At 34.6% G+C, this 16,858-nt stretch overlaps 1 protein-coding gene across 1 annotated transcript in view; it reads right to left on the bottom strand.

Annotated features, from left to right (window-relative positions):
* The window catches only part of LOC143390060 (EGF-like repeat and discoidin I-like domain-containing protein 3), a 170,810-nt gene that overhangs the window by 62,376 nt on the left and 91,576 nt on the right, over positions 1-16,858 (bottom strand). The window contains exon 5 of the mRNA XM_076842683.1: positions 4,890-5,003. Within this exon, the coding sequence (XP_076698798.1) occupies positions 4,890-5,003 (114 nt within the window). The remainder of the gene's footprint in view (positions 1-4,889; positions 5,004-16,858) is intronic.

The raw sequence follows: 16,858 nt of genomic DNA, 5'->3' as shown, positions 1-16,858 counted from the left end.
CAAATTTTATGGCAAAAATTAAAGGGTTAATTGTCAAATCAAAGAAAAGCAATTCAATTTGCATCAATATTCATTGAGTACAATGAATGCTAGAGTACCAATATGTATCAATGGTGTACCAAGTAAGTACCAAAGTGCTGAATTACATTTTATTATATTGCCAAAGGCAGTTTTATAATGCTGCTTTAAAAAGGAAAGTCAAATAAAAATAACTTGATAGTAGTTGAAGACACTGAGAAAAATAATATCTCATTCCTATTCTTAAGGAAATAAAAATGCTAGGTTCATTCATTCATGAGCAGATATTTTATTGAACACACACTATGTGCCAACACTCTTCTGGCAATTATAAAATCTCATGGAGCACAAACTCAATTGAGGGAATAATCAATAAACAACATATAAATCTGAAAATAATTGTTAGTGATTAATGTTAAGGAGAAAAAAAACAAAGCAGAAAGTGTGTTCCACTATGCTGAGGTCAAGAGGAAGGCTTCATTGAGTTTGGTGGTTTTTTTCTTTTTCTTTCTTCCTTTCTTTTTTTTCCCCAATTACCTGAAGGCAGGATGGGGATGTGTCACAATATCAAATACCGCAGGGGGGAAAAAAAGGAATGGGAAAAGAAATATTCTAGGGCAATAATACCCTAGGTATATGCTAGAAACAGCTAGGAGATCAGTGTGGCTACAGTTGTGCATAAGAGTGACCAGAAATGGTGTTGGAGAGAGAGGAGTGAGCAATGTTGGGTAGAGATGGGTCCTGTGAATCTCAGAAAAGAGGACTATAGCTTTTACTCTGCCTGACATCAGCAAAGTGAGAGACTGGGCTGTGAGTTGGTGCTTTCTCAACTATTTGTTTTTTTTGTTTTGTTTTTAAAGGTTGCTTCTAACAGCTGGATTGAGAATAGATTGGAAGGAGCACATGTAGAAGCAAGGAAATACTCCTTTAAGTAAATTTGCAAAATGAGGGTTCTTTATATCTTTGAAAAAACATTTTTTGTCACCTCCTTTGTTAATAATTTCCCTCCATGATTAAGAACACATTTCTTCCTGGCATCTGTGCTTGTGAGTGTGGACATATAAGCATGTGTGAAGGTGTGAGGAGCTTGTGGATCCCTGTAGAAGAGTGTGTGCCCCTATCAGAACTTCCTCCTGAGCCTCCTGCTCAGCATGCGATCCTAGCTTAAAACTCCCACCCTCTCCTCTTCTCACTCCCAAATGAGAGGGAGTAGATACAAGGCAGGGGAATAGGCAATGAGAGAGGTGAAGTCAGTCTTCATTTTTCACATAGTGCTCTCTCTTTAAATTTCATTTAAAATGTAATTACACTTTCCAGATTATAAAGGTAATATAGGAAAGTTTCAGAAAATTCAAAATACACCAACTGTAAGATGAAGACACAATTCAACTCTAAATATTAAATTGCTTCCTTTATGGAAAATTTTTTTTCATATTTTTGCCATTTGTTTCCTGCTGTTATGTTTAATTGTATGAACTGAAAGATATAATAAACTGAGGATAATTGATACTCCTCTTCTGTCTTTATTTTAAATGTTCCACAGTTTATTTTTGGCTTTTACTATTTTATAGTTATTATTATTATTATTGTTAATTATTATTTTATTTGGTACTTGGTATTGAACCAAGGTGAACTTAACCACTGAGCCACATCCCCAGCCATTTTAAAAAATATTTTACTAGAGACATGGTCTCACTGAGTTGCTAAGTGTCTTGCTAATGTGCTGAGGCTGGCTTTGAAATTGTGATCCTCCTGCCTTAGCCTCCCTAGCTGCTAGGATTACAGGCATATGCCTCCACGCCCAGATAATTATACTATTTTAAAGTCAGTTCTAGTCCTTTGCAGTTTCTTCTATTATTTACTATTTTTGAGGGTGTTGAAATGATTTCACAATGAATGATTTTAAAAATAAATCACAAATGTAAAATTCCACCAAAATAAATTGAACTTAAGCCATTGATAGAAATATGAAAGAAGTAAAGCAAAGAAATGGAGTACACAAGCCCAAGATTAAACTAACAACCGTTGGGTTTGAACACAAGAGCAGCCATGTTTTAGTACAGGTATCCTCTGACACTAAGTACCTAGCAGTTAGTCTTCCTTCTTTGTGACTTATCCCAAACAAATAGCTTCTCGGCCATTCTTACAGGTGTAAGCTGGTCAATAGTAACACTCTGGGAGTGATGCAAAACACAGATGAAAATTTATCAATTTTGCTGCAGGATGAAAGTTGTCACATTAGGTATAATCTATCTAATGTCAATTCCCAAGATCCTAACTTCAAGCAGCAAAGAGTTAGTGCCATCTGTAACATGAAGGTGCTTCTCTGTGGTGAATTTTCAATGTTCTCAATGTGTAGAACTAAATCTTCAGGTCAAGGAAGACAATTCACTATTGTGTCCATGTTCAAAGGAAAGTCTTAAATATAGTGTATAAATACAAAACCAAGTCAAAGAAAAATAGAATGTTTCACTAAACACAATATCAAAAACTGATTGGATGACACCAGGTACAAACTGATGGCAAGTAAATGGACAGCTGATTTCAAAATATGCTTTCCATAATCTATCAGTCATCTTTTTTCTCAAGGGCAGTTTCAGATTCAGTAACCTCAACAAAAGTCTCTTGTGACAGTATAAACAGGTTTTAGCTCTTGGTTTCAAGATCCAGCTCACACCAAGTCTTCTTTGATTTCAACATGTTGGCAGCCAGTTGTGTGTTTAGTTGATCTTTGGGCAGCAAAGGCATCTTTCCCTCTTTCCTGATGTTAGTGTTTATTTCATAAGCTCCACCTCCCCCAGCTATCAATTCTAAGCTCTACCCCAACTCCTTAATGCTCTACGGCTTGGTCTAGAATGTTCATATCTTCAGAGGCTAGTTCTTCTGAATCTGATTCAGAGAGCTAGGAATGGATCAACTCAGAGTGACAGTCGTCCCAAGGCAGTTCTCATGAGTCCATTAAAGAAAATGGGAAGGCCTCTCCCTCCAGTTGCTAACTGTCCAGTCTTCCTATGAATCAGAAGTGTGGCCTTAGCATGCCTGGATGAGCTAAGCCAGGTGCCATTTTAAGCTCTGCTTAGTTCCAGTGCTTCTCGGAAGATACTCTATTCTGGTCCCAGAACTATTTTTGCTACACGAATGTAATATAGTTCACTGACATTGGTTTGTTCATTCTTCACCATCTTAGTAAAGTGTTCATTTGTAGACATCATAGAGGTAGCTCTTTAGCACAATTATCAGCACTGACCAGGCAGCCATCTTCATTTTCCATGAAACAAAAAAAACAAAGGATCAAAGTTCTGTGCCTGGGGTTGGCCAAGAGCTGAATCTGCATCTGAGTTAATGAAGGTGGTCAGGTAAGTGCTCTATGGGAAGGTTGCTAGACTAGCTGCTTGGCTGGCTACTGGTCTCTGGTTGGATGGTCTATCTGTCCTCAAGGTGCCCTTTCATCCCTGTGGCTTTCCTCATCAACCCATGCTCATTATCCTTCTCCAATCATTTGGAGCCAAGAAAAATTTCCCCCTCAGTCCATCACTTTGTACCTGGTGTCTTCCAATCAGTTTTTTTTTTATATTGTTTAGTGAAACATTCTATTTCTCTTTGACTTGGTTTTGTATTTATACACTTTATTTAAGACTTTCCTTTGAATATGGACATGATAGTGAATTGTCTTTGATATTAATAACTTGACTATTTTAGTGTAATTTTTCAGGTTTGGATGATGGGTATGTAGCTTTTAGATGATCATTTGTTTGTACATATAACTCAAATAAATTGTTCAATATAATTCCCTATTTTTTTTTATAAAGACCATTTTGGAAGGGAAAGGAAGAAGGAGGAAGTGGGAAATGTGTGACAGTGTCCAAAGAGAGAAAAAGAGGGAGAGAAGTAATGGTTTTATTGTATGTTCATTTTGATCATCTGTATCCGAAGAAATATCTCAGGTCAGAGGAAAATGCACTGAATTGGGAATACAAAGCCTGCATTTTTATTAGTTCTGCTTCTACAACTAACTAATTGACTAATTGTGAAAGCTTGGACAAACCACATCACATATGTATCTAAGTTTCTACATCTGAATTCTTTATTCTGAGTTTGAATGATATTGTTGTGATGCTCAGATAGTATAATTCACATAAAATCTGTAGCATATGAAGTTTCCTAAGTATCCAACAATTATAAAGTGATATTATTAGTGCTCTTATTTACCTGTGTTTCTGCCTAATTTAAGTCCCACACCATTGATGATAGCCCTGTTACTTCTTTTAGCCTCCTTTTTTCTATTTTTAAGGAGATTAAAACTTTCTGCCTCTTTTTAAACATTTCACACAAATTATTGTCCTGACATTTGATAGACTATCTCAAAATGTGACTGTGTTAGGCTTCCAAGAAGACAAATAAATTAGATATAAAATCCTTGCTGATGTAAGGGAGGCCAACTAAATCCTTCTTTATCTCTACCTTTATTTGTGATAGAAGCTCTTTGGTTCCAATGTCTATCAAATCCAAAGTAACCACTCTGTTGGTACTGATCTAGGTTATACACACTTTCAAAATCAAAATGGGATTATTTGGAAAAACAGATTTGAGTATCTTCAGGACTGTTGCCATTCTTTTCTGACCACAATGCTACTTCTCTGCATACTGTGAACTGGAAAATATGTGTGTGCTAATAATATTATGTCAATAAATATGGAATGTACCATTTTGACCAATTATGCACTCTGAAAGGAATGGTATTGATTTTGGCCAGATTCCATAATAAATGAAGGATACATAAATAAAATCATTCATGTATGTGTATGTATATATCCACATATGCATATAAATGGATATACATATATAATATATATACACATGAAAATACTTACTATATTGACAATTTCTTCCCATAAATTCTCCTGGACACTCACAGGAATAGTTAGCAACAAGGTCCGTACATATACCACCATTTTTGCAAGGTTCAGCTTCACATTCATTTATATCTAAGGAAACAAGAATAAAGGAAGAGGGTTATTGGTAAAAAAAATGATTAGATATTAGAAAATTTTAGACATTTCAAATTAAAAAGTCTGAGTGATGCTATATCCTTTGGTGTTTGTACTTATACACGTCAGTGATACAAATTCTGCTTAAACCAACAGTTCATTAAAATCAAATTTAATCAAATTCAAATAGAATTGAAAAATCCAGATGAAGGATCAACAGAACTAAACCATTCTCAAATTCTAAAAATACGTATGATAGTTTGGGGAAATATTCAGTATATCCTTAGAATTAAATCAAACAAATTAACCCTCATGGAGAGATGAATTGGTTTTACTTATAAGATCTAGAAACCACCCCACAGCAACTGCCAATTAACACTGTCTCATTTCATCTTAATTCATTAAAATTCTAACTGACGGAGATGTTTTAGTTTTTAAATAGTTTGCCTTTGATGAATACGATGAGAATCAAATTAGAGTTAATCGCTAAAGCTCATTACATGCAAAGTATAATAAATGTAAATGATGATCACTTCCTAATCTCATTCAAGAGTTTCTAAAGTTAGGATGACTAAGGGGACTTACCTTTCATATACCATTATCACACATGATACAAAACTGTATGTAATAACATTCATCAAATTATACTAATTTCCATGCTAATTTTAGACAACAGAGAAAATGAATATGAATTGAATGCAAAAGGGAAAAATGACTAATTGAGTCAAATATCAATCACTGATATTTCCAAATAATTCCCTGTAGTACAACACAGGGTTCTGTAGAGCTAGTAAGGTAGGTGGAGAGCAGGCTGCTCTCTCATCTCTTTTTCCTCCTATCATCTACTCCAGTCAACTCCCTGTTGGTCCTGAATCTGATAACTCTGTTGCTGTTTTATGTTTAACCAGTTTAAGACATAAACAGTATTAGTTAGTAGTCCTCTAGGTATATGCCTTTCACCCTTCCCCTAGTCAGATGGCAAACTTTCCACATGCAGCTCCTGTACTCCCTGTTCTTTATACTCCAGAAATATTACACTCTACTTGAAGACCACTGGTGCCCATAAGTGTTTCCTGCTACACTTCTAGCAAAATAATAGAAATAGTGACATGTGCAACCTAAAAATATAGTTTAGATTTAATGTGCCTTCTGATCAACTATATTAAAAGGTGTATCTGAAGTCCTAGGTTATCACAGTTGCTTAAAGCAATTTGATCACTAAATTATCCCCTCAAGACCAAACAAGGAAACAAGTACCAATTTCTGTCTTCTAAACACTATCCCCTTCTGAAAATTGAGTTTGTCACATTCCCATTCATGGTGCACTATTGAAAGTGAGGTCTTATATTCCTTAAGCGACTCATGACTTTCTCTGAAGGCAGCTCTTTTTTGTTGTTGTTTTTAGGTGTCCCAAACTGAAAGCAGAGATAATTCATGACTATGTTGAAAATAATCTCAATAATTTCAGTATTCAGAAATGCAAAATACAATAAATGTAGGATCTGACAATGTCTAAAAAGAACTGTGTGCTGAAAATTATGACAAGCTCTCAAATATTTGATACTGAAACTCTCCTGAGAGAGAGGAGAGGGGAGGGAGGGAAGGAAAAGAGAGTAAAAAGAAGGGGAAAGAATGAACCTAAGTCATTTCTTCACTTTTCTAGCTGATGAAATGTTCAATTCTTCTTGTTATTATCAAAACTTCAGTTACTCTAAGTGGTATGAAAATCTCTGTGTTATTTATTTTGTTGAAATTCAATTTAAGACAATGGCAAAGTTTGCTTACTTTGGAACATGCCCACTATGCCTTTTCCTAGACCACATTTCCTGTAATTTGTTTTAGATAAAAACATGTTATGGCTGATAAATTAAATCTTCATTTCTCAGAAAAAGCATTTCCTTATTTTATGAAGCTATTCATAAAAAGGTTATTTGTTTACATATGCATATAGAAGAAACTGAGTACTGATGCCTGAAGAACACATAGGGAATATATCTTGATTTTCACCTTGAAGGAAAGTTTTAATCAGGATTAATAAGGACAAGTTGGACAGTGTGGTGTACTTCCAAGCAGGGAACTGGAATTGATGACAACTTTGAAGATCTGATGGTCGGTTTAGATACATGAATAGTCCACTTTGGAGCAGAGAATGTGAGGGGGAGTATTGACATCCCAAGTCTGAAGATGCAGGAAAGGGATCAAATTACAATGAACCCTTAGCTCCAGTGGAAGGAATTGCAGTTTGTCTTTTGGCACTGAAGAGGTGGAGCAGGATAGGAGGATATCCCCTTTATCCTCCTGCTTTAGAAGGACCCAGTGAGGCCATAGTGAGATAGACTTGAGAAATGAATAGAAGGCAGGAGAGAAACCTACACTAGATTTGGTGTTAATAGTACAAAATATGACTTAGTACTCAGGTAAAAAGCCCTAAGAAATTTCTCATTTTAAGAACAAAATACATCATGACCAAAATCAAATCCAACTCTTGCCCCTTTGAAATCTTAGTAGAACGAAGTTCCCTAGTCAATAATGTGAGAACAACCAAGAATTGTATGTACTGTTATTAATATGCAGACACAGTTGTTCTTCCCTAAATCATCCATGTCTTTACACAATAAATAGTGTTTAAAAATATGTGAATGTGCATCTAGGACAAATCAACCTTTGAACCTTTTAGCTATAGGTCCATAAGACAAATCTAGAGTCATCAACAAGCAAGTTATAATTAAGGAATTCTGGTTCCAAAAAAATCAAGCGTTAACACCTTTAGCCAGTGTTAACATGAGGTGGAGTGAATTGGAATTACATTTGCTGAAGTGGAAAGGCTTTATAGACATACTTAATTTATGTTAAAAAATAACCTCTTCATTGTTTAAATATTCACTTTGCAATGTTTATTTTTAAAACTCAAACTACTTAAATCTAAATTTATAAAATGTAAATGTTATTTTAAATGAATTATATATATTCTGTAGTTCAGTATCATATTTAGCAAAACATTTTTACATGTGCACATATCCAGTAACATGCGGGCTCAGAGAACATATGCAAATTACAGAGAGGCGTTTATATATTAGTATAATGCAATTCTTTCAGCAGTAAAGGCTATTCACACTGTGATTAACACTGCAAGCAATCTAAATGGAAAATGACCTCAATTTGTATAAATCATGCTTAATTAAAGTCTTATAAATGTTCACACACTATAATGTAATGAAATGAAAATTAAACATCTTCATAATAAATTGTACATATTTGTTTTTGTCACAGATCAAGTCATTATAATTTCCAGGAAAAAAGGGTCATATCTATTCTAAATATAGTGGAATACAGCAGAATATTTTTTAAATCTTAGAACAATTTCACACAGTAGTCCTATATTTAAGAATTTCTATATTTAATCAATCTTATAGCTCATTTGTAATAATAGTAATGATAGTCTTAAGGTCTGAAGGTCAATGGGTATACTTATTTCTTTGGAAGTTTACTTAATATACATCTGCATTCAGAAAATTATTTACTTATGCGTTGTCTTTGTTCTGGAATTTTGTCAAACCTAATATTGTGCAAATTATAGCCCAAAGTCATGACTTGCAACAGCAGACTGTCAAAAAAATTTTTTGAAGTCAAAATTGCATTGCTTGTTTCTTATTTGGGTCTTTGAAAAGCAAGGCATAATCTTTGCTATGGAAGACATTTTGCTTCTTTTCAGAGAATTATATTTAAATATGCATTTATCCCATTCTTCCTTAGACTGCATGATATCTAGACTAATTCTCTGGAGCCTCCTCTAGAAATTAAAACAATAATAATAATAATAATTAACCAATTAATCAGCTAATTAATTCATGACTTTTTCTCTAAGTCACCTTTGTACTAGGATCACAGCAGTTTTTATTCTTGGGTTATCATTGTCTTAATTCTTCCTTGAATTCCCTCAGAACTTTTTAGGTGGATGCTGAAATCCTAGTAGTTGAGGTACATTTCCTCTTTCAGCTTGGCTTACAATATTTTAAGTATTGAATACCTTTTACACTAGGATAGCTAAACCTCTGGGAACAGAAGTCCATTTATCCTTTCTGTCAGTCAATCTATCCTCTTATCACAGCCAAGTATGTACCAAGCCCCAACAGCATCAAGAAGTAATACTTTGAGTGTTATGGTTTAAACAAAGGTGTTCTCCCAAAAGCTTATGTTTAGCCAATTTTGAAAGAATTTTCAGAGGGAAATTATTGGTTATAAGAGTCATAAGCTAAGTAGTGGATTAATCCATTAATATGGATTTACTGTGTGGTATCCTTGGGCAGGCAGGGTGTAGCTGGAGGATGTCGGTCACTTGAGGCATGCCTTTGGTGTTAATATTTTGTCCCTGGTGATTGGAGCTATCTCTCTGCTTCCTTGTTCCCATATTCTGAGCTGCTTCCCTCTACCATGATGTTCTGCCTTGCCTTGGGCCCAGAGCTACGGAGTCAACCTTTTGTAGACTGAGAAATCTGAAACCATGAGGCAAAATAAACTTTTCCTCCTTTATCTTGGTCAGATTTTTGGTCACATAAATGAAAAAGCTGAGTAAAGCACTGAGATTTTGGCTTAGCACCTTGTTTTGATACTAAAAGGACACCACTGTAGCATGTTTTTGCTTTTTTTTTTTTTCCATTTTGCAAAGATATGATTTTTTGGTTTCCTTATTCTTTCTCTTGGGTTATCTTTCCCTGAAATATTGTTATTGACTGCTAATTAACTGGTGAAAGCTTATTTTCAAGGGTCTACTATTTTTGATCCTTAACAACACATCTTCCCTGAACTCCCCATTAGCTGTTAAATATTATCCAGACCTCCTGTGAGTGATTACCTTTAAAGTTTGACCTTTAATTTTTTTTTTACTTATCTAAAGCCTATGGTTTTTCATTTTCTCTTTTAAGTCTGAATGACTTTATGATGAATTTCTAGAATACTGTTCTTCCACTGTAATATAGAATGTAACTATGCCATAATCAGAATTACCTATAGAATTTCCCAGTCATTTCAGGGACAAGTTTAGTATATTTTTCATCTAATAAACTTGAATTTCCTTTTGATATAGCTTTGTTCTATGTTACCTGTCATTTATTTTTCAGTATCAAATTAAGATCAACATTCTCCAATCACATCAGTACACGTATAATATTTTTATAATGACTTGTTGGTAACTTTTACTTACTAAGAACAGTAAGGTAACAAAAGTTCCAAATCCAAGAGATATTCACCTATCACCTCTTTCAAACAAAAGAGCTGTATTCTCTGCCCATCTCTCTCTTGGCATCCTAGCACTTATTTTAATATCTCAATTTTGATGCAAATGCCTTTTCTATTTGTATCAAAGTGGTATCCATTCCAATTCTTTGGAATACTTTCACATAAAATTATTTTATTAAGGCTTAAGGCTTATTTGCTCATAATCAGATATTTGGCTGGTGAGATAAGACAGCTGTTCCAAGGTACTTGTAAAGCCAAAACCAGCTGAGAAGCAGGTTAAGGAAGGGATAACTGAGAGGGGTTGTGATGTCTCCATAATTGAAATATTTGATGACTTGAGGGCATTCCTAAATAAAAGCATACAATATAAGCAAAAAAAGAAAAAATCAAACAAAACAAGAAACCCAAATGCATCCTTCACTGAAAATTTTCATTAGAGTGCAAACTGTCTTCAGGGATGTGGGCATGCAGCATAATGACTTGTCCACAGTAAATATTTGTCGATTGGTAAGAATGAACCGGGAATACTGGAGATGCGTAGACCTAAGTACTATAACAAGGAGTTCACTGATTAAGATTGGGAAAGCAATTAGGGATCTAGCCTCTTTCTAAAGGCATTATATTAGGGAAATAATGGAAATTGAGTAATTTTTTTTTTCAATTGATGTGAACTGAGTGACTTCTCTTTTTGAAATCAGAAAAGTCACACAAAAAAATGTCAGAGAAATATTTCAAATGTCTTTCTTTTGTAATAATATGGCATCTCATGCATGATATAGCATGTGTTATGTATTTCAATATTTGTCTCAAGATGTAGCATACCTACATAATCAGAACTTCTGATTCTTGTGTGAAATGGAGGTAAACATGTTATTTTAAAAGGAGTTCAGGTGATGCTGAAGGATAAGCCAGGTTAGAAAATGTTGAAAAGAACTTCTTCTTCTTATGAAGTTTATTCTTGCACTCATCCATCAATTTATCTATCCATCTATCTAACCACCAGTCAGTCCTTCCATCCATCCATCCATCCATCCATCCATCCATCCATCCATCCTTCTTTGGTTCTGTGCTAGGTACTCAGAATGCAGCTAATGATTTATATGTCATGGTCCCTTATTTTTTTTACTACCTTATAGCTGACTAAATATAGAAGGGAATAAATAATTAGCTGCAGTGCAAAATGATAAGTGCTACACAGTAAAATGCAATCCCTCAAAACAACTCCAAATATTGGAAACTAAATTGGTTTTGCAGGCTAGGAAATGTTTAGTTTTGCAGTTTAGTAGAATTAGGAAAATTTTGGGGGGTATTCTCTTATACATACTATACTCTATGAATTATTTTTCTCCATGAACATGTGCTTCATTATTATTCATATCAGCAATCTGTAGGTCTAAGTGTGACTTCTCAATATCTCATTGTTCTTTGATCAAAGTATGAAAAGCATATATTCCCTGGTTCCCTACTTTTATTATGGTATATTATCACTTATTCATTTTTGCACTTTCTAGTGCCTTATCCAAAATAAATCCCTCCATCCTATCTGCTGAACCAAATTATTTCACTTGCTCCTCTTTCTAGTTTTAGCAGTCAACTTTGATTAACCATTCTGAATTTTTTATAGAGAATTATCACAAACCCATAACAGGATAGGTGTAATGGGATTCATATTGGAAGCAAAGCTCTGATTCATATAATCTGCCTTCATCCTTTCATTCACTCATTCAGTTATTAAAATTCTATGAGTACCATCTATGAATTGGGCACTAAAATACATAATTGGGTGCATCAGTGAATTGGAATGGTTCCTGTTCTAAGAGACAGCATTTCTACCCTTTTATTTAGGAAGGAGATAATTATAATGCTATATAGTGAAATATATGCCTTAGAGTATTAAGCACAAAATGTTCTGTGATTATAGCAGGGAACTTTGTCTACAGGAGATGTGGAAGATTGTTTGAAGGAGGTAATAACTGTGGATGGTGTTTAAAGAATGAGCTGGAGCTTTTTTTTAAGATTGTTAAATTAATAAAGAACATAAAAGCACACAATGTTTTCTGAAAGAACTGAACACCTTAAGTGTCTAGGGCATGTAATTTGACTGTGGGGAGGGGACATGGATTACAGGGGATCATGGTTACTAAGAAGATAGGAACCAGATTTCGGCTTTATAAATCAAGTTAAGAATTTTAAACTTTATTCCTGTGTACTGGGGAGTTAATAAAGAACTTAACAAATGTGGAATGGGGCATGATTTTATACAAATGTTTGTTTTAGAGAGCTCATTAATGTACTCTAGAATTACATTTTTTTGGCAACATTTTGGAAATGTATGCTGAGTCTATATAACTTGGGTTATGTATGATCTAGAGTGTTTGGATTTTTAAGGTGGTTTGGAAATTGCATATAGACTTCCTAATATTGAGGGTTGCTACATAAAGCAAATAAAAACAGAGGATACCCATGAAATATTTGTGATATGCTTACAAAAATTAGTATGAACTTGAAATTCACATTTACCTTGGCATCTTTTATTTTATTCAGGAACTTTATTTAAATTGTCAACTAGAATGTGATTTGCTCATGTTTTATTTCTTTTTCTTTCTATAAGCATTTTAATTTTTAGCATATGGTCATGTTTTCCATTTTGTATTTTCAGCAGACTCCAAGGAAAACCACCTACAGCAGAAAATCCTTCATAACAAAGAATTTTCCCTAGGCGCTTGCTCAAACTAAAATTTGTTGCTTGCATTCTGTAAAGAATTTCATAATCTTTTGAGTTTACCTCTATGGAATCTCTAATAATAACAGTATGGCCAAACAGCACTTCAAGATAAAAGCTGATTGATAACACTTAGCACAACCCCAGAGTTACAATTTCTGATCTACATACCAAACATTATGGTAAGCCTTTTATATGTATTAGTGCATGCTATGAACTAGTTACTGTTATTACAATTCTTTAGGAGATGAAGGAAGAAAGGGAAGAGAGACAGAATGGGAGAGGTTATTAGCTCCTTTTCCAGCAGGGGATTAATGTCCAGGATATGCAAAGAATCAAAAAATCTTAACACCAAAAAAGCAAATAACATAATCAATAAATGAACAAAAGAACTAAACAGATACTTCTCAAAAAAGAAAGAAAGAGAGAAATACAAACAGCTTGCAAATAGATGAAAAAATCTTCCAGATCCCTGGGAATCAGGGAAATGCAAATTAAAAACTACATTGAGATTTCATCTCACATCAGTTATAAAGGCAATCATTAAGAATACAAATAAAAATAAATGCTGTTGAGTATGTGGGGAAAAACACACTAATACATTGTTGGTGAGATTGCAAGTTGTTATAACCACTCTGGAAAGCAGTATGGAGATTCCTCAAAAAAGTAGAAATGGAAACACCATATAATCATGCTCTTCCACTCCTTGGTGTGTATCCTGAAGAACTCAAATTAACATACCATAGAAATACAGGTACACCAATATTTTTAATAGTGCAATTCATAATAACCAACTTATGCAAATGGCACAGGTACCTATTAACAGATAATGGATAAAGAAGAGACTCTGCATCTAATAGAAGAAAACATTGGCCCTAATCTCCATCTCATGGGGTCGGACTCCAAATTCCTTAATAGGACACCAATAGCACAAGAGTTAAAATCAAGAATCAACAAATGCGACATATTCAAGCTAAAAAGTTTTTTCTCAGCAAGAGAAATAATAAGTGAGATAAATAGGGAGCCGAAATCCTGGGAACATATTTTTACCCCTCACACTTCAGATAGAATGCTACAAAGAACTCAAAAAGTTAAACAACCAAAAAACAAATAACCCAATCAACAAATGGGCCAAAGATCTAAATAGACACTTCACAGAGGAGGATATGCAATCAATCAACAAGTACACACACACACAAAAAAAAATTCTCACCATCTCTAGCTATCAGAGAAATGCAAATTAAACCACTCTAAGACACCATCTCACTCCAGTAAGAAAGGCAGCCATTATGAAGTCAAACAACAAGTGCTGGCAAGGATGTGGAGAAAAAGGTACACTTGTACATTGCTGGTGGGACTGCAAACTGGTGCAGCCAATTTGAAGGGCAGTATGGAGATTCCTTGGAAAGCTTGGAATGAAACCACCATTTGACCCAGCTATTCCCCTTCTTAGACTATACCCAAAAGAACTAAAAAGAGCATACTACAGGGACATAGCTACATCAATGTTCATAGCAGCACAATTCACAATAGCTAGACTGTGGAACCAACCCAGATGCAATGGATCAAAAAAATGTGGCATTTATACACAATGGAATATTACTCAGCATTAAAAAATAACAAGACCATGGCATTTGCAGGGAAATGGATGGCACTAGAGCAGATCATGCTAAGCGAAGTTCGCCAATCCCTAAAAAACAAATGCCGAATGTCTTCTCTGATATAAGGGAGGTGACTCAAAGCAGAGTAGGAAGGAAGAGCATGAGAAGAAGACTACCATGAACCAAAGAAAAGAGGAGGGAGGGAAAGGGAGGGAGAAGAGGAATTGCACAGAAGACGGAAGGAGACACTCATGGGTCCACAAAATACATATATGATGGTGTGAGGGGGAAGGGAAGAAAAAAAGAGAGAGAGAGAGATAAGTGTCACAGTAGAATGAGTACAGAATAGTGATGGGAGGGGAGGGGAGGGGAGGGGGGATAGGGAGGGAAGCAGAATACAACTGACACTAGTATTGCTGTATGTATACACATGGATGTATAACCAATGTGATCCTGCAATCTGTACACGTGGAAAAATGAGAATTCATACCCTATTTGAATCAAATGTATGATATGTCAAGATCATTGTATTGTCTTGAGCAACTAATAAAAAAAAGAAAATGTGGCATGTATATACAACGGAGTTTCACTCAGACATAAAGAAGAATGAAATTATGTTATTTGCTGGTAAGTGGATGAAACTGGAGATCATCAAGCTCATTGAAATAAACCAGATTCAGAAAGTCAAGGGTCAATTATTTTTTCTCATATGCAGAAGCTAAACCAAAATAAGAGGGAAAAAAGAAGGGACCATCCTCATGAAAATAGATATCTGTGGAGTAAAGGAAGGGGATTGAGGGGGAGTGAGAAGGAATGGGAAGAGGGAGGAATTCTGGAATGAAACTGACTAAATTAGGCTATGTACATATATGAATAGGCTTCAGGGAATTTCATCCTTATGTATATCTGTACAACACTAATTTTTAAAACTATAAATAAATAGAAGGAAGATCAATAGAGTAGAGAAGAGGAATTTAGTAAGAGAAGGGAAAGAGGAAGTATGGGTGACTAAAGTGAAGCAAATTATAGTTTATGCTTGCATGATTATATGAAAAAAGAACTCCAAAATTATAATGCACTAATAAAGACATAAAAAAATACAAATATATTTCTCAGAGTAATACTGGTGATAAAACTGAGATCAAAACTCAGATCATTTGTCTCTAAAGTCTTTGCTATTCATCAGTGTGCTTCATGACCACCAGGTCAGACTAGCATTCCTTCTCCACCAGTACTTCACATTTGCCTTCAAGGTACTGCATGCTAAGGGGAACACATAAGGGACACTCCACCATCTTTTTTTCAAGTTATCATCATAACCTAACAATATTAGTATTTTTCTTCTAGGTCAAAGACTCCACTCCTCAAGTTTTAATTTGGAATACCCCCACCAAACACTTTATCATTCTTAATAATTTTCCTAAAATCTTGAGTGGACATTTGTTCTAACATTACTTTCCAAATCCACAACTGCTTTTCTATGTAGAAATGTATTTATTTGGCTATTACATTCTTTATTACATGCCTCTTAGTTTTATATTTAGATAAAAAGAATACATTTGTCTTGAAGTTTCCTTCTTTATAGGGGACAGGGATACATTTTATATCTATGTAATTAAACTAACTGTTTTTCCTGAGAGACAATCCACATAACATAAAAAAAATCTTTATTTGAAAGATAACATTCATACAGAAAAGTATACAAAATAATAAATTAAATGAATAATTATTAAGAGACAACCTGTGCAAAAAGTACCATAGTCAAGCACTAGAATCCTGCCAGAACATCACAAGTCCTCACACTCCCCTTCCATTCACAACTTCTCCTTCACCCTCACAAAGGTAACTGGTTTCCTGCATTTTATGGGGTTCACAGTTTTGCTCTTTGTATAGTTTACAGTTTTGCCACTTAAATATATATTCCTAAACAGCATCTTTAACTTTTACCTGTATTTGCATGTCACAGTTAAAAGGCAGCTAGCTATTCAGTATGTACTTTTCTCTTTGTGGCTTCCTTCCCATCCCTGTTGCAGGAGGCCATGGGTTCATTTCAATTGTTGTATAGTTTGGCACTATGAGAATAGACAACAGGAATTTTTCTTTTCTAATGTTAATGGTCTTTGTGTTTTTGGAAGTAAAATTATCAGAGAATATGCTTATAAATGTCTCTTGATGCACAAATGTAGTGAATTTTTCCTGGTTATACTGAGGAATGAAATGACTGAGAAATAAAGATGCATCTATTCCACTTTAGGAGAGAATGTCAAACTGGTTTTTAAAGGGGTTGCAACAAT

Source organism: Callospermophilus lateralis, unplaced genomic scaffold (assembly GCF_048772815.1).
Source record: "Callospermophilus lateralis isolate mCalLat2 unplaced genomic scaffold, mCalLat2.hap1 Scaffold_147, whole genome shotgun sequence".
NCBI lineage: Eukaryota > Metazoa > Chordata > Mammalia > Rodentia > Sciuridae > Callospermophilus > Callospermophilus lateralis.
The sequence above is the reverse complement of the archived record's forward strand: the minus strand, read 5'-3'. Positions and strand labels throughout refer to the sequence as shown.